The sequence below is a fragment of the Somniosus microcephalus genome, chromosome 15 (genome assembly GCF_052327205.1).
Source record: "Somniosus microcephalus isolate GS21.2 chromosome 15, FLI_Smic_1.0, whole genome shotgun sequence".
Lineage (NCBI taxonomy): Eukaryota > Metazoa > Chordata > Chondrichthyes > Squaliformes > Somniosidae > Somniosus > Somniosus microcephalus.
In genome coordinates, this window is record NC_141001.1 from 97,083,427 (window position 1) to 97,105,331 (window position 21,905).

Below are 21,905 nucleotides of genomic sequence, written 5' to 3' on the forward strand. Positions count from 1 at the left end.
GCAAGATCGGGAGACTTGCAACTCATGGCATATCTCTTCATGCCCTAAACTTGCTGGCTGATTTAAGAACATGTGCATTGTTCACACGCCGTTATTTTTTCAGCAAGTTCTGGCCCGATTGGACAGTAATACTAATATGCATAAACTAACTGTTCCATTTGAAAATTGACTAACAAGACCAATTATAGATTAAAACAATAGCATTTAGTATGAATGGAAACTTTAATTTGAAAAATTAAAAAGTACATACAATTTACAGGTCAACAAAATCCTTCTGGGGCTTTAGGATAAGATACTAAATACATTTCTTTACAGGAAGAATCTATTGGTCATTTGGCAAGATAGATAGTATAAAAACAGACTTGCATGAACACGTGCACCTGCTTAACTACCGTATTTGAAATTTTGTTAGCTTCTCCTGTACGGTCAAGACTGCTCAAAGAATGTGGTATTCATAAAAATCCCTTTAATTGTACAAAAGCCACTGTAAATGGTATTAAAAAATATAAATTGTGCAATACCATATGTACCAAGTAAAGTCCTACTTTATCCCAATAACATAGATGTCGTTCTCTCAGTTTACCTCCACATTATCCATTTCTAACAATTTTACACCAGAATGGGTGCGCTTTCAATTGGCAACCGACTTCCAGAAATCTGAAAAAGGAAAAAACAGAAAATGCTAGAAACAGACAGAACCAGTAAAAAGACAAGATAGCCTAACTTCAGATGTAGAACCTCAAAAGCATTCATCTGCCTTTTCTCACTTTAGATGCCAATTGGCTCATTTATTTCCAACAATTTCTGATTTCATTTCCAGAGTTCTAACTTTTGTAGTGTTTTTCCCACACCATTTTACAGAATTAAACTACCCGACAACTCAAAGTGCAAGCGAGAGAAACCCGATGGGTGCATGCGCATCACGCAGTCCAAAGAGACTGCTACACTGGGCCGGTGACCATGGTAAATGTGAGTGGTGAGGCAGCACCTCCACGGTGGAGTTAAGGTAAACCACTTGAGCTTTGCGATTTTAATCAACATTCAAAAGCCTCACGGTGGAATCAATCATTCTTATGTCATTGCTGAGAAATACTATCACTCCATAAAATGGTAATCCTTCAAGTAGCTAATGCTCAGCACTGTTGACACTAGAACATTCTTCCAGTCTATATCCACCATTGACTAGAAGCAAAAAAAAACAATCCCCATTAACTCTCCATACAGATTGTAAAAAAGATAAAGCACATGGGAGTAATTGTAAAGACAGAAATCTCAAGTGAGGGTCAGATGCTAGTTGAAAATTGATTCAGTATTACTTTCGGTGTAGGATGTTAACTGAACTCGGACTGCCTTATAATTCACTACCAATACTGGGGACAAGTTATCTTGTATTATGTAGGCATTATTCAGTAATTTACAGCAATTCATTATTTCCTGGTTAAGAAAAAGAGCGAGAAAGAAAGACAGAATGTGAGAGGAAAAAGTGAGCGAGAAAAAGCGAGCGAGAGAGAGAGAAAAAGAGAATGAACAAGTGGTCTAGCATGTCTACAGTGTCTCTGGTTTCTAACCCTTCCTTGAAGCAACAACAGTTATGAGTAAAGTCAGTAATCAGAATTGTGGACCAAGGCAAAATGATATAATAGCAGTCAAGAACATCAGATATGAATAACAGTATCACAAGATTGCATTTTTCTGTAGATTACATACAGGAACATGTTACAAGGAGAAACATAGTGCACTGATGATGAATCACACAAGATCCACTTCTTTGAAGATTGAGAGGTATTACAGCCTGAAAATGTATCAATCTATACAATATATTACAGAAGTACTTACAAATCTGCTGAAAATTAACAGGTAATCTGTTAGGGAAGGCTATTGAGGGATATGGAACAAAGGTGTTGCGGTACAGATCAGCTATGATCTAACTGAATGGTGGAACAGGGGCTGAATGGCCTCCTCCTGTTCCTAGGTGCAGAATATCTGCAGAGTTTGCTATTTCAGTTCACTATCAATTTTTGTTAATGGCACAAATTATTTCTTCCAACAACAAAGGTTCAGGAAACAGGAATTATCATCTTTAAAAGGTAAAGGAATTCATTTGCACAATTTCTAAACTGCCTTAAAAATACTCATCCATGTTCAAAATAGCATTCAGAGCATCCCATGCAGACAAAATAAGTGCAATAGTGCAAATTAGCATTCTGGTCTCTGCAAGAGGTCAGATACCAGCCCTGGATTTCAGATTCTTTTCTCGGTGCTGACAGCAAGTCTCATCTCAATTATTAGGCAGCCAAATATATTTTTCTTTGGATATGGGGAAAAAGGAAGAAAACTATCCATTTGCTAAAAGCTAAGACTTGAATTCTGCCTCCTCTCCACCACTTCTCTCTCCACCCGCTCCCCCCCCTGCCCCCCACCCATTCCACAAAAGGTATTTCACATTCTAGGACATGCACAAAAATTTCAGCTCCATATCTAATACTACGTTAAGACTCCCAAATAGGACAAAAATAATCCTTTGCATCAAGATATATTAAAAACAAATGTAATGAGGAACTGGGTTACACGGTGGGTTAAACACTGCCCTTGCACTTCTGGGACTGAGTATAAACCCAGACTGGTTAGGGTGAAAGTGATTGGTGCCTGCCTGCTATAAAAGGTTATATGCAAAATCAGTTTGGACAGTTACATATTGGCCCCTTCAACAGCAGGTTGCTGGATAGCGAGCATGGTGGAAAGCATGAGCGATAATCCTGGCCATTTTCAAAGGGCACTGAACCAATTATACCTTCACCATTATCCCAATCGAGATTCATTAACCAGAGATTGAACCCGTGACCACTCAGCTACTGCCTGGATAACCTCGCTAAGTCATCTGGGAATCCAGAACTGAAAGTGATATAGTAAATACTGGTGTGCAAGTGACTTTTTTTTTTATAAATGATTCTTGCAGTAGGTTATAACATTGAACAGCCAGAAAAAGTTAAATCCAATCCAACTAAAGTATTTCACAGCAATTGTTATTTTACATTTCAATTACGTTAAAGACCACAAAATAGTATGAAGCTGTACAATTCAGGTGTAAACGGCAAAAATGTTGCAATTCTATTCAGTACAATTACTATTAAGTTATATTTTAGGCTAGCACTGTAAAAAGGGGTGTGGTACACACATGTTCATAACACGTTGTCTAAAGCTGTGCTAACGTTAGTAAAAGAATATTGAAGAATTAGTATCCCTTTTCCTTTAAATGAAATGCTAAATCATTTAAAACACAGCTAGGAAACATTACTTCTCATTTTATTTCAACTTTATCTCCTTTATAATCCGACGTATACACAAGGAAACAGAGATACAAATTACCTCTTAAAATTTTAAATTCAGTAACTATAACTCATGGCTTCAGAATTGTGGAAATATCACAATTGTCAATTTCATATCCAGCAGAAAGAACTGATAGAATTTTTCCTCCCCCACTTGCAAGGAGGGAAAACTCTCAACTTTGGCGCTCAGATGTCACACAGCTTGCCAGTCGGGTGTCATTCAGTTTTGATCTGCTGAATGCCACCCAGGATCCTTGGCTGTATATTTCACATGGGCCAGATTAGACAGGGGATCAGCCAGAGTAAACGGATATAGGCTACTGAAAACTTAACAGTCATTTTGACACAAGCCATTTACCTGCACCATTGACAATTTTTGTAACATACAAGTGACACAGGAATATTCAATCCAAATGGGAGTTCTAAAAATTGTTCATTTTCACAGACTCAACCAAAACAGATTCCGTAGGATATCCTACATTAAAACTTGAAAGCTCCAAGGACAACACGATTCTCCATTTTGAAGAGTAGTTAGTGCAGAACTCTGCATCACCAATGTGAGATAAACACCACAGGAATGAAGGGTAAATACACACACAAAAACAAAACTCAAAAGCTTCAAATGGTCAATATCTCGGGTGGCTGTAACAGAGGTGTTCGCTCTCCACATGCTGAATTTCTCCTGCTTTTCCATTTGTTGTATGGGCAAGGTGGAAAATAGGATCTATTTCTCCCCAAAACAAACTGCAGTGCTGCACCAGTAACAAACAAAAATGCCCATATAGACGTCAGGATGTAATCTGGAGAAGAAAGAATTAAAATATTACCATCAGTGTAACAAAAATCAATGGGGTTTATAATATGGACAAAAAGATATATGCTAATAGAGTTAGTGTACTTGCTTATGCACTTAATTAAAAATAACTGTACCTTATCCTATTTCTATAATCACTGCGGTAAACTGTCTTTATTAAAGTTACAGAGCAGATTACCAACATTCCCAGAATTTAAACTGGAGATTACTGCCACCGATTCTTCATTTATGAACATAGCGGGCTTTGATATATAGAACAGTACTTCAGTAACAGTGATCTAATTTGCTACTCCCAGTTAATGGGGTAACACATTTGTATTCATTGCTGCACAAACAGAACCACACTTATGTTTTCTTCAACCCCAAGAGGAAGATTTTACTGAGCCGAAACACCTACCTGTACGCTGGAAAGGAGCATCGCTATACACCTTCGCAAAATCTGGGTGTATTGCTCTCTTGATGACATTTAGAATTATATAAGTCAGGCTGGTGTAGACATATACTCCAACTGTAATAATTACAGCATAAGAGCCAACCAGTGCACACGTGATAATGTTCAGCTATTAAAAAAACACACACTATTAGAAGGAATATATTTAACACTTATTCTACAAAATCCAGTCTCGCTTCCCTTTACCATTTTTGAAATCAATGATTACTTAGGCATGTACTGACTACATATGATGTTCAGAGGGGGAGACGCCCTCTAGGTTTCAGACAAGGAAAAAATCTCACCACGTGCTGTTTGATGATTGCACGGATTAGATCCACTGAAACTCAAACCAACCAGCAGATCAGTACCTTCACAACAATGCCAAGAAAGAAAAATGCAAAAGAAAGTACTTGAATTTATAGAACAACTTTGACATCCTCAAAGCACTTTGCAGGCAATGTTGAAACATAGTCACTGTTTTGTAGGCAAACGCGACAGCCAATTTGCACACAGCAGTCTCAAAGACAGCAATGAGATAAATGACCAGTTAATGGCCCAGAATTTTCTGGAGTGGGGCATCTCTTGGCGCGCCCTGTTAGATAGACTTTTTCCCTCACCCTTCAGCTCGAAAAGTTTTTGCCCTGCAAGTTGCTGGAAGTGTGAGCTGGTAACAGCAAGGTCAACAGGGTATCTGGGACGTTAGTCAACAACAGGACCAATAATCTATTTCCTTAACCAATGAGTTTTAAGGATTAAGAAACAGGAATGACAGAGAAGGAGGGTGAATTAGTCAATTCAGGTACAGAAAGAGAAATAAAAGAGGAAAAGACAGATTGGGGTGAGAGGGGGGCCGGGGGAGAGGGAGAGGGGAAAAAAAGGAAAATAATTTTTTTTTTTTTTTTTTTTTTTTTTTTAAATTGAAAATTTTAAAAATCCTCTTGTAAGAATTCACAATAATTTACAGTTCTGAAGATTAATTTTTTTGATTAAAGAATCCCTGGGCGTTGTGCTTTTAAATTTCCAGGGGTAAAAATGGCTGTCATACCACATGGCCGAAGACAAAGGGGCTTGGAAAGCAGCTTTGTGTGTCTGGAAGCAAGGTTCAATGGAGACAAAACATTACCACAGGACAATGCTTTGTTTACAAAGCAATTGAATGCTATTAGCATTTGTTTGTATATCGAGTGGATACATCTAAACTGCAGAAGAGACTTTTGGATCTTGAATGGGAATCCATTTAAGAACTGAATGGGCTTAAATCACCTAGCATTCTGGACAATAGAGCAGTTGAATTTCCCTTTTGTTTCAGCCCAGGGAGCTCCGGAAGACACATTAACCCAGTCCAACCACTCTAAGTTAGCCAATCACAGCTTTCTCTTGTGTATTGGACCCTTTGGGCGGGGAATTTTGCACACAGCCCTTGCAGGGCAGAACGGCAGGACCTCACCAGGTATAAAAGATAGCTGCCGAGAAGCTATCTCTCTCTTTACTTCCTGGGACCAGAGGTGAGCAGGGTGTTCTGACTCCTCGGCAAGGCAACCTAGCAGGAGTTAAGGGGTGGTGATTTAAGGGAATTGCTAAGATTGTTTAAATAACATTGTAGCCATTTTATCCCTCGTTTTCGCCATCTGCAACCCCGTTATATAGTTTTACTGTAATTACTGTGTTCGTGTGGTATAGTTTATTCTTTGGATTGTAGTTTATTTAGGTAATAAAACTTGATTTTTCTCTCATCCAAACCACTTGTTCCGTTTTAATATCATTAATTATAAGTTCCTCCACTCAGAACTGAAGGAGGGGTAGCGATTCGAAACCGCTGTTTGTAAATTGGTTTAGAGTGCAGCAGCAAAAGGCTGTTGACCAGGTGAATTACCGTAAACCAGGAAAGAGGTTGGAATTGGTCAGAGCTCAGAGGCAAAGGCTGCTGGCCAGGTAAATTACCATAAACCAGTTAAAAGATGCCCCCCTTACACTCTGACAATTTACTATCTGTAGGAATGAGGCTCCACAGTTTAAATTGTCAGTTTCTGGGTCAGAGAGGTTGATGCGTCATTGCAGGAACATAAATCTTCTTTAAAAAAAAAAAAAAAAAAAAAAAAATTTTTTTTATTAAAATTAAAGTTAATTACCCTAATTTTCTGCGGCGAGCTTAATTGACATTTAATGCGCAAATGAAGCAATTTCATGAAACTCACAGGGAGGTTAAGGGCAAGCTGTCATTTTCACAAGGCTAACAGCGGAGCGGCCCAAATCATCCAGCAACTTGTAGCAATTCACAATTCACGGGGCACCTCTTGCACGCCAGAAGTTGCTGGCCGATATACACAGAACAGCTAGCGCCATCAAATTTGCCGTCACTTTGGCAGCAAATTCTGGGCCAATCTGTTTTTGACTGAGGGATGCATGCTGGCCCAGAGACCTGAAGGACTCCCCTGCTCTTGCTGTGGGATGTTTTATATCTTCCGAAACAGGCGGACAGGGCTCGCTTTAATGTCTCATCTGAACAACGGGCTTGATATGGCACTATAAAAATATATGCCTTTCCATTTCAGTGTACGTACTGAAGAAAGAGGCAGATTTATACTTAAATGTTGGAGATCCCCACAAAATGGCAGAAGATAGATCCATGTCAGACTGGGCGAGGAGGAATACTCGAAAAAAAGTGTTCTTTTCCCTAAAATTAGTATTAAAATATATTGTAATGCTGCTTACTTTTCAAGCGGTTTTTCCACTACTGTTGCAGAAAACTTACTCTTGAACTGGAAAACACAAGATATTAAATACAGGTACTTACCAGCCTTGGAAATAGAATCAGAACCACAGGCACCACCAGCGTCACACAGACAAATACAATCCAAAAGTTGAAGTCATTGCGGAATAAAGCAAAATTTGCTGTTTGGGAAGAATAGGCAACTGCAATTAGACATCAAGGAAAAATTCAACATCAACGTCGCACAAACATTTGGTACACACAAATGACACCATTTTGTCACCACATACACTTGCCCAGCGAGAAAAGGTTTTTTGGCCACATTCCCAAATAAGCTAAATTTATACAAAAAAATCATTTACACAAAAAATAAAAATCAGAAAATGCTGTAAATACAGATGGTGACTGATCTGCAGTATAAAGTGAAATGACAACTTTTGAACTGATGCAAGGCAGCCACCCAGAACATAGCTGGCCGGATTTTGGGATAGGAATAACGGTGAGGCTATCCGCACTCACCGTTATTATGGGGTAAATCGAGACCTGCTGGCGGTATTGCCTGAGTGGCTACTTCCAGAGTCCGCACATGCGCAGTTAAAGGCAGAAATCCAGAAGCTGGTGTTTGATTTTCCCTGCTCCGCCACAAGCTTCACTACACCACTTCCTCACCAACAGATTCGGCATTCAAACACATTAAGGGCCTGCAGTTGCGGTACTTACCCACTAAACATGCCAGAAAAAAAGAGTTAGGGCTGGTGCATTCATGCATGTGCGAACTTTTAATGCCGGGATAAGTCTTAATTATTGCCAACCAATCTCTCTGGCACTGAAAATTTAATTTTACAAGTGTGGAGTCTCATCCCTTCAGAATTTAATTATTGGAGATTTTTTTAATTAAATTTCTTTTAAAAACATTTTTTCTTTGTCTCTTTGATCTCGCTCTCTTAATCCCATCTTTCGTTCGCCCTCTATTTCGCTTTCTGTACATGATTTTACATTGAATTAAATATTCTAATTGATATCTCCTGGTTTAGACGGTGTCTCGGAGGATTCTTCATTTTGCTAAATGAGGAGACACGCTGTTACTTGCTCACACATGCCACAGATCCCCTGTAGAGGGCGCCGCGCTGGAAATGATCTCTAAATACCACAAGTTGCTGTTCAAAAGCCTGCAAAAAGTCTGTGGGCAGCTGCAAGCGCAATGAACGGTGAGCGGCGTTCCTTCACCACTGACCGCAAAAACCCGAGCCCATCACTTGTCTCTTCTCTTTGCAAATGCTGTCTGACTAATGCATATTTCCAGTATTTACTGTTTTTATTTCTCATTTCCAGCATTTGTAGTTTTAACTATTTATTAAGCTGACTTACACTTTGCATTCAATTTTCATTCAGTGCAGACAATCTGGCGACATAACCTCTGCATTTTACCAGAAGACAAATACTGCTACCTTCCATAGAAATGGGAAAGTCCCCATTTCTCATGCATATGCATTAGTGACATGATGTTACCACTTCCTCTTCAATTAAAAAAAATATATAAATGTTATTAATTGGTGCATTTTATCCATTTCGCCTCCTGTATTGAGATTTAAAAATGAATAAAAATAGAATGAGATATTGATAATTTGGACTAATCCAAAATAGTTACTTTGTTCCAAGTGGTTTAAAATAGTTATAATTTGCATAATGTATCACACTTGCCATAACTGGGCAGCTAAAATGGTAAATAAACTTGTAAAACGTAAATATCTAAACACAGTATTGGTACATTATACAGTCAGTCGATGTGGTGTATAAAATACATTGTGGACTGGTAATTTGTAGAAAATGAATCTGATGGATCACCAGAATTCACTTGCACCTGCACAGGTCCCGATTCATACAGCCAGCATTCTCCTCATTTTATTCCACTTCTCTCCTTTCCCTGCCCCACCAGTCCTAGATGCGTATCTGCTGAACAATTGCTCCTGTGGAGTGCACATTAATATAAAAAGGGCCCCACTAAAGGACTTTCAAAACTAGCAGTACAGCGAGATACAACTTGTCAAAAACAGTGTTAAAGCACCTTCATGAACCAGAACCCAGTCATAGAAATAATGTTCCTGAGGAAAACTTTAAAAACTCAACCCTAAGCAGAAACTGGCAGAACTAAGATGGCAGCAAATCACTACAGGCTCACAAAAGACCTTTGAAACCAACCAAATCTCCTGGTCTTAAATCCTCTTAGCCAAGAGCTGGCACAGCAAAGCAACAGAACCACAGCTAGCTGGATGGGGAGGTGGGAAGGACGAAGAAAAAAAAGACACATACTTGGGCAAGTCAGTCAAATACTTTGTTCCTCTTATCGTCAAGACATGGATGAAAATGGATACAATTATTTCTACAATACTAAAAGTGAATTGATTTTCTCCTTTGACTTACCAAGTGGAGTAAAGAAAATGATTGCTGCCACCAAAAATCCCAGCACCAATCCCACGAACCCTACACAGAGTACAGGAATGCCAAACCTCCACCTCACCAGGGTCACTGCCATACCACCTAGCAGTCCCACTGCTACTGAAATGGCAAACCGTCCTGTAAAAGAATACAGCAAGTCTTAAGGACATCAAATGATTTCATAAAACTGGCAAAACAGAAAGATCTTTAAGGAGGTGCACAAGGAGCCTTTAGGACAACATATTAGTGCATTATCAACAGACAAGAAAGAAAAATTGTATTTATATAGAGCCTTTCATGACCACTGTACATCCCAAAGCACTTTACAGCTAATGAAGTACTTTTGAAGTGTAGTCACTGTTGTAATGTTGGAAACATGGCAACCAATTTGCTGCGCACAATATAATAATAACCAGATAATCTGTTTTCATTATGTTGATTGAGGGATAAATATTGGCCAGGACACTGGGGATAACCCCTGCTCTTCTTTGAAATAGTGCCATGGGATCTTTTACGTCCACCTGAGAGAGCAGACGGGGCCTCGGTTTAACATCTCATCTGAAAAACGGCACCTCCGACAGTGCAGCACTCCCTCAGCACTGCACTGGAGTGTCGGCCTAGATTTTTGTGCTCAAGTCCCTGGAGTGGAACTTGAACCCACAACCTTCTGACTCAGGCAAGAGTGCTACCCACTGAGCCACAGCTGACACACATCAGACACAGATATCCAACAGTGCATATGTTTTGTACAATGCTCCCATTTCCTCAACTACAAAATCTCTTTCAAAATAATATTAAATTGAACTTGCCACTCTGGTTCTGATAAGATTCTCAATACTGTTCTCAATGAAGTTTCTAAAAGAGCTTCCAACCTAGTAAACCAATCCACCAAAGTTAAATCCAGTAAATTAAGTTCAAATCTAAAGGTCACAACTAGCTAGCTACTGCATGTGCTTCAGCCATGTTTGTTGTAGCTAGTTGTAGTGTCCATGTATCAATAACACACGGACTGCAGGAGAACGGTAATAACAGGTGTTTACTGAACAGAGGGTATGCTGGAACTGAAAGTACAGAAGCCTGCTACAGCTTTATATACAGGTGTGGTCACTGCCGGTACTACAGTATAAAAGCAGCTCTCTCTTAAAAAGGTACATACACAATTCCTCCCCTTTTAGATAAACAGTACATAACATTCATTTAACAATTAAATAATAATTACAATTACAATTTTCTCTACTATATACATCAACTGAAGTAATCATTTATAAATTCAGTCTTTGAGGAGGCTTCCTGATCCTGTCTGGATAGCGCCTTTCTCGAGTATCCTGTTCTTGCGGCGGAGTCGATTCTGGCTCATTGTCATTGGTTGGTTCGTCAGCTTCCAATACCACTGATTGTGAGGTAGACGCAATCTGTACTTCGGGTTCATCACCAGGTGCGCATGCTCGTGGTATGGGTTTGACTTGTTCCTGTGACTCTAGAATCTGGTCAGCATGGCATCTCACGATGCTCTCTCCAACGTCCACTGTGTACATTAGTGGTCCCTGCTGTGTGCATATCGTTCCTGGCTGCCATTTTTCTGTTCAGTAGTCGCGGGCCAAGACTGGTTGCCCTATCTTGAAGCTCCTGGTTGGCTTCTCATTGATGTGCTGGAATTGCTTATCCTCAACATCTCATCTTATGTTTGGTTTGAGCAAATCCAGGCGACATCTTAACCTTCGGTTAAAGAACATTATGGCTGGAGCTTGGTTGGTGACTGCATGTGTCGCATTCCGGTAAGCAAACAAGAAATTATCCACCTTGTGTTGTAGTGGTATGTTGTCGTTATACATCGCCTTTATTGCTTTTTTAAAGGCCTGAACAAACCTCTCAGCCAATCCATTTGTGGCTGGATGATATGGGGCAGATGTGTAATGTTTTACCCCATTATTCCTCAAAAACCTCCGGAAATCCTCGGACACAAACTGTGGTCCATTGTCGGAGCAAATCTGTTCTGGCAAGCCATTCCTGGCGAAGATGGTCCGTAGGACTGCAATAGTTTTCTCCGTGGTGGTGGACGACATTTTGATGACCTCTGGCCATTTCGAATGTGCATCCACGGCGATTAAAAACATTGAGTCCATAAATGGACCAGCAAAATCAATGTGTACCCATTGCCATGGAGATGAGGGCCACTCCCATGGGTGTAGCGGGGCCTGTGGTGGAGCGTTTTGGACTTTCTGGCATCCTGTGCATCTCTTGGTCATATCCTCGATTTCTTTATCGATTCCCGGCCACCACACAAACGCCCTGGCTAGGCTCTTCATTTTTACCCCTCCCAGATGACCCTCATGAAGCTCATTGAGCACTCTCTCTCAACTTGGGTGGAATTACCACTCGGGATCCACACATCAAGGTCCCCCGGCACACTGACAGCTGTTCTCTCCTTGGCGAGAATGCTGGCAACAGTGAGTTGCCATGTGCTGGCCATCCCTTCACCGTCAAATCATAGAGCCGAGAATGTGTCGGGTCATTTCGGGTTTCCTTCTCTATACTTGAGTTTGTAACAGGTAGACATTCGACTATGGTCGAATGGAATATCTCAACAGGGTCCACTGCAGGTGCTTCCTCCACTGTAGGCAACGGCAGGCACGACAGCCCATCAGCGTTTCCATGCTGTTTCGTACCCTTGTACTCTATGTCGTATTGATGTGCCCCTAGAAGAAGGGACCATCTTTGCAGCCATTGCGCTGTCATCACCGGAACGCCCTTCTTTGGGTTAAAAATGGAGACAAGAGGTTGGTGATCAGTCAGTAGGGTGAATTTCTGCCCGTGCAGATAGTGATTGAACTTCTTCACCCCCCACACCAGGCTGAGGGCCTCCCTGTCAATCTGGGCGTAGTTACGCTCGGCTGAGGTTAACGAGCGCGACGCAAAGGCTATTGGCCTCTCTGAACCATCAAGGAATTTGTGTGACAGCACCGCTCCAATACCGTAGGGAGACGCATCACATGCCAACCGAATCGGTAGTGTTGGATTGTAGTGGGCCAATACTTCTTTTGAAGTGATTAGGCATTTACATTTCTGAAAGGCACGCTTACACTCATCACTCCATTTCCATGTTACTCCAGTTTGCAGCAGGGCGTTCAGTGGGTGCAGAATTGTAGATAATTTTGGCAAGAACTTATGGTAGTAGTTCACCAACCCGAGGAATTACCTCAGTTGTGACACATTTTCTGGTGCTGGAGCCTTGACTACTGCCTCAATCTTGTCTGGGGACTTATGTAACCCCTCTTCATCAATCATGTGGCCACAATACAAGATTTGTTTCCTGAAAAACTCACATTTGGGGCGGTTGGCTCGTAGCCCATATTCTTGTAATCTAGTGAGCACCTGCTCCAGGTTGGCAAGGTGTTCACTGTCATTTTCACCCGTAACCAGGATGTCGTCCAAATAACACTGGGTCCCCGGGATCCCTTGTAGGACTTGTTCCATCGCCCTCTGCCAAATAGCCGGAGCTGATGCTACCCCGAATACCAGTCGGTTGTACTGGTAAAGACCTTTGAGTGTTTATCGTGAGGTATTTTCTAGATGCTTCTTCTACCTCCATTTGTAGATACACTTGGGCCAGATCAATCTTCGTAAAGCGTTTCCCTCCAGATAGTGAGGCGAAAATATCTTCTATCCGCGGAAGTGGATATTGTACTGTGTGCAGGACTGGGTTCAGTTACCTTGAAGTCCCCACAGATGCGAACCTTCTTCGGCTCCCCAGGCATGCTGCTCAATGATTTCTTCATTACAGGAACGATGGGTGTGGCCCACTCACTGCAGTCCACCTTGGACAGCACACCCGAACGCTCCAGACTCTCCAGCTCTGCTTTGACGGCTGGGCGGATCGCGTACGGTACCGGTCTGGCCTTAAAAAATTTGGGGTTTGCGTTATCTTCAATTTTTATCATTGCCGTTACTCCTTTTAGAGTCCCAAGTCCTTGCTGGAACACCTCTTTCGCGTCAGTTAGAATTTTTGACAGTCGTCATCCTTTTTGTCAGCCACAGTTAGCGCCTGAATGGAATGCCAATCCAACTGTATTTTTCGGATCCATTCACGTCCCAATATTGGTGGTCCTCCATCTTGTAGTATATAGAGATACAGTTTGTGTTTCCTTGCCGTTGTATTTAACGGGCACCCTTATTTTTCCTCTGGGGTAGACTTTTTGCCCCGTGTATGTCTTCAATACAATGGACGTGTCCTTCAAGGGTATGTGTGAGAATAGCCGCTCATAGTCTCGTCGATTCATGACTGTTAGGGCTGATCCCGTGTCCAATTCCATCTTTACTTGGGACCCTGCTATCATGAGGGTGACCCAAATGGTTCAGTGATCCTCCTTTGCGATCACGTTATGTAACTTTAGACAACTTAGTCTCCTGCTCCCGGAGTCATTATCACTCTCCTGATCTTCTGAACTACTGTCTGTCATTTTTTTTACTTTCTTGTACTTTTCCTTAGTAGTTCTTTTAGTGTTGGTTTTCTTTCCCGACCTGCAGACTCGTGCCATGTGTCCCACTTTTCCACATTGCCTGCATACTGTGTCCTTAAACCAGCAGTCCTTCTGGTCATGGGTTGTTCTGCCACAGCGATAGCACTTTTCTGCTCCATATGCCATTTCATTGGTGCTATATTCTTGCGGTTTCTGTTGTATTTCTGCAGCTCCCCATGCTGCTGCTTCGTAGGGTACTGCCACGCCGAAAGCCTTTTCTAGCGTAAGGTCCTTTTCCGAAAGTAGTCGTTTCTGGGTTCCTTCACTCTGGAGCCCGCAGACAAAATTATCCCTTAAGGTATTGCCAGTCCTGCTCCGAACTGGCAGTGCTTCGATAACTTGCGTAGTTCCGTAAGATAGTCAGCATTACTCTCATCTTTGTGCTGGTTTCTTTTATGGAACTTGAATCTTTCTGCTATCAGCAGCGGTGTAGGGTTTAGATGTTCCTGTAAGATATTGACAATCTCTTCAAAGCTTTTCTCCATTGGTTTAGCTGGGGTAATTAAATTCCGCAATAGGCCGTACGTTCTCGCGCCCATCAAATTTAATAATACCGACGCCTTCTTTTCATCGGCCACCCCATTTGCCTTGCAGTACACTTCAATTCTTTCCACATACGTGGTCCAGTCTTCTATTTCGTTGTCGAAAGCAGTGATACTGCCACTCTTCGGCATCTTGGGTGGTTTAAAATGGCACCTCCCGCGCTTTTCCTTCTTCCCCAATGGATTAAAATGGCGCCTCCCGCGCTTTTCCTTCTTCCCCTTGCTGCTCCTAGTGTTCTAAATAGTAATGGCAGTGTCCCGCAGTTTCGATGTGTCTCTTTTGTTAGTTAAATGCCTTCGTTTTATTCTTCTTCGACGCTGTCCACTGCGCGTCTCTTTTCCTTCCCCTCTTATTTTCTTTAACGCTGCCCGGCTCTTGAGCACCGACTGTGCTCCACCCTCTCTCTCTCTCTTTTCCTTCCCGACGACGCTGCACGGCCCCCTTGCAGAGCCGCTCGATCGAGCTCAAGCCCGCCACAGTCCAGAAGGGTCATCGCACTACCTGCTACCAGCACGATTTGCTGGAACACCCTGACTGGGGAGCCAAGCCCAGCTCTCCACAGCTTCCCCTGCGATTCACTGAACTCCGATGGATCACTGGACGGTTGCCCACGGTCAACGCCCATTGCTCTGGCTTCGACCTCCAAGAAGCTTCTTTTCAGGGATGGATCCCCGTGAGGTGATGCTGTACTGCAGGCGAGTTCGAACCTGCTCGTCGCCACTATAGTGTCCGCGTATCAATAACACACGGACTGCAGAAGAACGGTAATAACAGGTGTTTACTGAACAGAGGGTATGCTGGAACTGAAAGTACAGAAGCCTGCTACGGCTTTATATACAGGTGTGGTCACTGCCGGTACTACAGTATAAAAGCAGTTCTCTCTTAAAGGTACATACACAACACTAGTATTGGGAGTTATTCGAATCTGCTCGTTGCGAGGAGCCTACCTCTTTGGTGGGTAGGCCCAGCAAGCACTGAACTGGGTCCACTGGAAGTGCAAGGCTAATCATGTTCCTTGTGGTTTCCCAGGCTGCTGTCCAGAATGGCAGAATGCAGGGGCATGACCAGAATGTGTTTTATTTAATGTACAAATATTTAATTTTTCCACCTCCGGCACATTCCCTACTCCGCCCCTGCCTCAGGTCATTCACTGCTGAAACCCTCATCCATGCCTGCGTTACCTTTAGGCTTGACTATTCCAACGCACCCCTGGCCTTGCCAGCGGCGCCCACATTCCTTAAATTAATTTTTTTTAATTTAAAAATTTCGTTCAGCCCCACAACCCTCCAAGATATCTGTGCTCCTCTAATGCTGGCCTCTCGAGCATCCCCAATTTTAGTCGCTCCACCATTTTTGGCCACGCCTTTAGCTACCAAGGCCCTAATCTCTGGAATTCCCTCCCTAAACCTTGCCGCCTCTTTTTCCTCCTTTAAGACGCTCCTTAAAATCTACCTCTGACTAAGCTTTTGATCATCTGCCCTAATATCTCACGTGGCTCGGTGTCAAATTTTGTTTTAGAACACTCCTGTGAAGCATTTTGGGACATTTTACTACATTGAAGGCGCTATATAAATACAAGTAGTTGTTGTTAATAATTGGGTAAAAAATGGCGTTGGTAGTCTTTGTGCAATGACACATGACAAGTCCCTGCAGTGGTGTTAGCTTCCAAGTCTGAGGTGCTCATATGAAGAGTTGGATGGATAGGTACATTCTGCAGTATGATTGTGGAAGCACAAAGATTTGCTCATGGAGGGGGTTGGGGGGAAAGAGGGTTAAAGCTCATTTTCTTTCTTGTTAACTGTATTGTGAAAAGCTTTCCATTAGCAGCTTGATATATCAAGGGATGGCACAAATCACCGAAAGCAGCGAAAACCCGGCCAGGAAAATATCCATTCACTAAATAAAACATGTACATGGCATAACATTTAATATTATCTTCACTGCCACCAGCTTCAGTTCATTGACATTTTTATTACACTTTTCAAAGCATATGTAGCATTTCCTTGCCCAATCAGATAAAATTTCTCTCAAGTGTGCAATGCAATTTAAATTTTAGTTGGGAGAACCAGTGCGATTATGAGCGCTCACCTTGAGGATAGCAAAGAGGAGAAATTACATAACATTGAAGAGGCACAAGTATTTTCAAGTGTTTTGTTGGACAAATTGGAAACTAAAGAACATTCGGTATTTGGGTTTCTTATTCCTCACTTACTGATGAAGTCGAGTGCAGAGAATCGTGTTGCCAACACAAAGCTCAGGAATCCGAAGATCAAGAATCCAAAGAAGAGAAATTCTATAAAGAGTTGAAAAAAAACAAGTTAGTCTGGTTTAGAAATCCAATCTGGCAAAGGAAATATCACTTTCTTATCCACTGAGGATAACCATAATAGCACAACACTGGAATCAGAGGTGGTGCAATTGCAGTGCACAATACCATCAGAGCTGGGTTACGTGGGACCCGAACATGTACCCTTTCGGATGAGATGTTAAACCGCGGCCCCGTCTGCTCTCGCAGGTGGATGTAAAAGATCCCATGGAACTATTTTGAAGAGGAGCAGGGGAGTTATCCCCGGTGTCCTGGCCAATATTTATCCCTCAATCAACATCGCTAAAAAAAAATACCCAAATAATCTGATAATTATCACATTGCTGTTTGTGGGAGCTGGCTGTGTGCAATTTGGCTGCTGCGTTTCCTAAATTACAACAGTGACTGCCTTTCAAAAGTACTTCATTGGCTGTAAAGTGCTTTCGGTTGTAAAAGGCTCTATATAAATGCAAGTCTTCCTCTCTTCACTCAACTGACTCCACTTAATATCAGGTGGATTAGAAGCAATGCAAAAGAACTGCTGGAAATACACAGCAGGCAACGGTCATCAAGCAGGCCAGCATTTTGGATCGAGACCTTTAGCTGTGCAACTTGAAGCATGGATTTTTCTACCCTTCTTTTCAGATGTTAATAGACCAGTGTGTATTTCCAGCAGTTGCCTTCTATTGCAGACTCTCAGCATCTGCAGTTTTGCTTTTATCTCAACTAACAGACTCCAACACAAAATTGACCTATTTACAAACTGCTTTCCTTTTACACTGGCGGCACTATATTTCTGCAAAGATTCTGAGCAGACCAACTTGCTCATTAACAGACACATTTCTTATTCTTACCCATCTTAAAAAATTGAGAGCACGCGTGAGCGAGCGAAAGGCGTTTGAAGTGCGACGGGATATGCATAACCTATTACTACTTGCTCTGGGAACGTTAAGTATCATCTTAATTCGCTATTGTCATTTTTTTTTTTTAAAAACAGAGGGAAAAATGCCCTAAAACCAATTCCACAATTTACAATCTACAGGATTTTTATGCCGGGGGTGGGGGGTGGGGGGGGGGAAGAGGAAGGAGGGAGACTAGAGGAAGAACGTTCAAGAGAAGAGGATCTTTACGTTACACACGATATTCCAATATGAAATCCAACTGGAAGGAGCAATATTTTAAGACAATATTATTAAACACTTTACTCTTTTGTTTCTTAACTTATCCCATTACCATCTCCTTTTGCCTTGCACCATCCTCCCTTTTGTCTTTTAATCTCTCCTGCCTTCCACCCTCTCACAGACCTACCCTTTTGTTCTTTCCTCCCCTCCCCCCTGCACTTGCTTAATAATCGGTTACATCTCTAACTTTTTCCAGTTCTGACAAAGGGTCATCGACCTGAAACGTTAACTCTGTTTCTCTCTCCACAGATGCTGCCTGACCTGCTGAGTATTTCCACATTTTTTTGTTTTTATTAAACACTTTACCTGCTTCAAAGATTCTATGCCCAACCAAGCAGAGCGATAAGCCATAGACTCCAATTACTGTGCACAGAACCTGTATGTAGATGAAACTTCTGCCTGCAAAACAGAAACAAAAACAAATCATTTGTTTTGGATAGAACCTGTTAATCCCGGATTAACATCCTAATTAAGGTGACGCTGCTTAATACCAGATCAAAAAGTTAATACTAGTAGATTCAATTCACCATTGAAGCGGCAATTTGATATCTCGTACAATGAGATATCTCAAAATAATAATTTAGTCATTCCTCGCTTTTGATGTAGACAGCTTTTTTAATAACAATTCTTTGGTGTGGGGAGGGGTGAAAGAGAACTTACATAATTATAGGTGGAATATTAGTTTGCTGAACAATATGATAAGTAATTATTACAAGGGGTTTTGATATAGTCAAGGATAAGATGTACCTAAATGATTAAATTGGCTTTGGTCTACTCCACGGGTCATCACTTGTCAAAACATGGGGCGAATGGGGGACGAGGTTATCAGCTTCAATACTACTTATTGCTCGGAGCCAGGTATGCAAGTCATCAAAAGCTAGCTTGTGAGTGCAGTGATCAAAAAGGAGAACAGGAAGCTGGGATTTGTCACAAATATATAGCAAGAAAGTTCAGCTGCAGCACTGTAGAGAAATGTAATTTGGAATACTGTATTGAATTTTGGCTACCCCTTCTTAGGAAGGCAATAATGCTGTTCCGAGAAAGTCCAGTGACAATTCACCAAGATGAAGGGATTTAGTTATGATATGAGACAGAGTAAATGTGGATATATTCGCTCATGTTGAAAAGGTTAAGGATGATCTGATTGAGGTGTTTAAAATAATGAATGGAGCGACAGGATAGGTGGGAAAACGAGTCTTCTCTTTAGCAGGTAATCTAGGACAAAATTTGATTGAAAAATGAATTCATGAAAACCATTTCTTCATACAAATGAGTTGTGATATCGTGGAATGCACTGCCCTGGAAAATCAGAGACACACAGTTAATTGGATGCTTAAAAAGGGAGGTTAATATTTACTTGGGAAGTCAGGAGACTAAGAGATATGGAGAAAAGGGCAAAGAGCTGGGATTAAAAGGATACATCTGCCATGGCTAACAAAATGGCACAGCAGAATTAATAGGGGAAATTATACTACCCATGCTCCTTTATTCCCACTCTTCTAGTTTAAATTGGCAAGTTTAACCATTGCACATGTTTTTGCAGTGGTATACACTTACACAAGTATCATATGTACCCCCATATATTGTAAGGATAGATTGCTAAATGTTACATTTGTACTTTAGGCTCTCCATAGGTGAAATACTATAACCACGTGGGGGAATGAAACGCTGAGATTATGCAAATCTACCAATGTTAATTCTACCAGATTCTTGTCAAATTCTGGTGAAACCTCAGTGACCTGTGTCTCTCCTTGTAGAGGTGCCCACATTTCAATTACAGCATTTCCAGAAACTGTTGTGAAGATTAGGTTCAATAACAAAGTCAGATGTGCCAGAAAAGCATTATCTGGACTTGGATGCTAAACATAAAGCCTGATGATGAATTGGAACATTACAAAAAAGATAGAAACATAGAAGCTAGGAGCAGGAGTAGACCATTCGACCCCTCTAGCCTGCTCCGCCATTCAATGCAATCATGGCTGATCAACCAAGTTCAGTACCTGGTCCCTGCTTTCTCCCCATATCCCTTGATCCCTTTAGCCTTAAGAAATATATCCAACTCCTTCTTGAATATATTTAATGAATTGGCCTCTACTGCCTTCTGTGGTAGAGAATTCCACAGGTTCACCACTCTCGGTGAAGAAATTCCTCCTCATCTCTGTCCTAAATGGCTTACCCCTTATCCTTAGATTGTGACCCCTGGTTCTGGATTCCCTGACCATCGGGAACATCCTCCCTGCATCTAGTCTGTCCAGTCCTGCCAAAATTTTATAAGTTTCAATGAGATCCCCTCTCATTCTTCTAAACTCCAGCGAGTACAAGCCCAATTGACCCAATCTCTGCTCATAAGTCATTCCTGCCATCCCAGGTATCAGCCTGGTGAATCTTCGCTGAACTCTTTCCATGGCAAGAATATCCTTCCTCAGATAAGGTGACCAAAACTGCACACAATACTCAAGATGTGGTCTCACCAAGGCCCTGTACAACTGCAGCAAGACATCCTTGTTCTTGTACGCAAACCCTCTCGCTATGAAGGCCAACATACCATTTGCCTTCTTGACCGCCTGCTGTACCTGCATGCTTACCTTCAGTGACTGGTGCACAAGGACACCCAGGTCTCATTGCACTTCCCCTTCTCCCAATCTATTGCCATTCAGATAATAATCTGCCTTCCTGTTTTTGACACCAAAGTGGATAGCCTCACATTTATCCACGTTATATTGCATCTGCCATGCTTCTCCCCAATCACCCAACCTTCCAAATCATCCTGTAGTTTCTCGGCATCCTCCTCACAGCACACACGCCCACCCAGCTTTGTGTCGTCTACAAATTTGGAGATATTACATCTAGTTCCCTTGTCTAGATCATTAATATATATTGTGAATAGCTGGGGTCCAAGGACCGATCCCTGCGGTACCCCACTAGTCACTGCCTGCCACTCGGAAAAAGACCCGTTTATTCCAGCTCTTCGCTTTCTATCTGCCAACCAGTTCTCTATCCAATCAATACCTTGCCCCCAATCCCATGTGCCTTAACTTTACACGCTAATCTCTTATGCGGGACCTTATCGAAAGCCTTCTGAAAGTCCAAATATACCACATCCACTGGTTCTCCCTTACCTATTTTACTAGTTACATCCTCAAAAAATTCCAGTAGATTACTCAAGCACGATTTACCTTTTGTAAATCCATGTTGACTTTGTCCGATCCGGTCACTGTTTTCCAAGTGCTCTGCTATTACATCTTTTATAATGCTATTACTGTACATCTTTTATAGATGAACTTCAACATGGTCTTAGACTACATGTGAAAGAGCTGGAAGCTCAATGTAAAGGCTAATCACAGTCATATCAAAAAAGTACAATGTGTAATTCTACATTATATTAGAATTAAAAGAAAAAAATGCCCTTTGATAAAAAAAAATGGACACGGGCATTACAAGCAAACAGTTTCCTGAACAAACTCAGCACCTCACTTCACCAGCATCAAAATTCAACATTTACATATATAGAAAAAATATTATATACATTTGTTAAATGTTTTCCAGGCTTCCTGTTTCAATTGTCATCTGTTTGTTTGTTGAAAAAAAAATTACTTCCCATAATTAAAAAAAAACTTTATGCGTATAGCTGCCTACAGGG

At 41.6% G+C, this 21,905-nt stretch overlaps 1 protein-coding gene across 1 annotated transcript in view; it reads right to left on the bottom strand.

Moving 5' to 3' along the window:
* Nucleotides 1-203: 203 nt before the first annotated feature.
* Nucleotides 204-21,905, bottom strand: part of LOC147107095 (transmembrane 7 superfamily member 3-like) — a 71,551-nt gene continuing 49,849 nt past the window's right edge. The window contains exons 7-12 of the mRNA XM_086008142.1: nt 18,572-18,664; nt 16,992-17,072; nt 9,705-9,857; nt 7,368-7,465; nt 4,538-4,700; nt 204-4,126 (exon numbers count right to left, since the gene is read on the bottom strand). Coding sequence (XP_085864268.1) covers nt 3,945-4,126; nt 4,538-4,700; nt 7,368-7,465; nt 9,705-9,857; nt 16,992-17,072; nt 18,572-18,664 — 770 coding nt within the window. The 3' untranslated portion in view covers nt 204-3,944. The remainder of the gene's footprint in view (nt 4,127-4,537; nt 4,701-7,367; nt 7,466-9,704; nt 9,858-16,991; nt 17,073-18,571; nt 18,665-21,905) is intronic.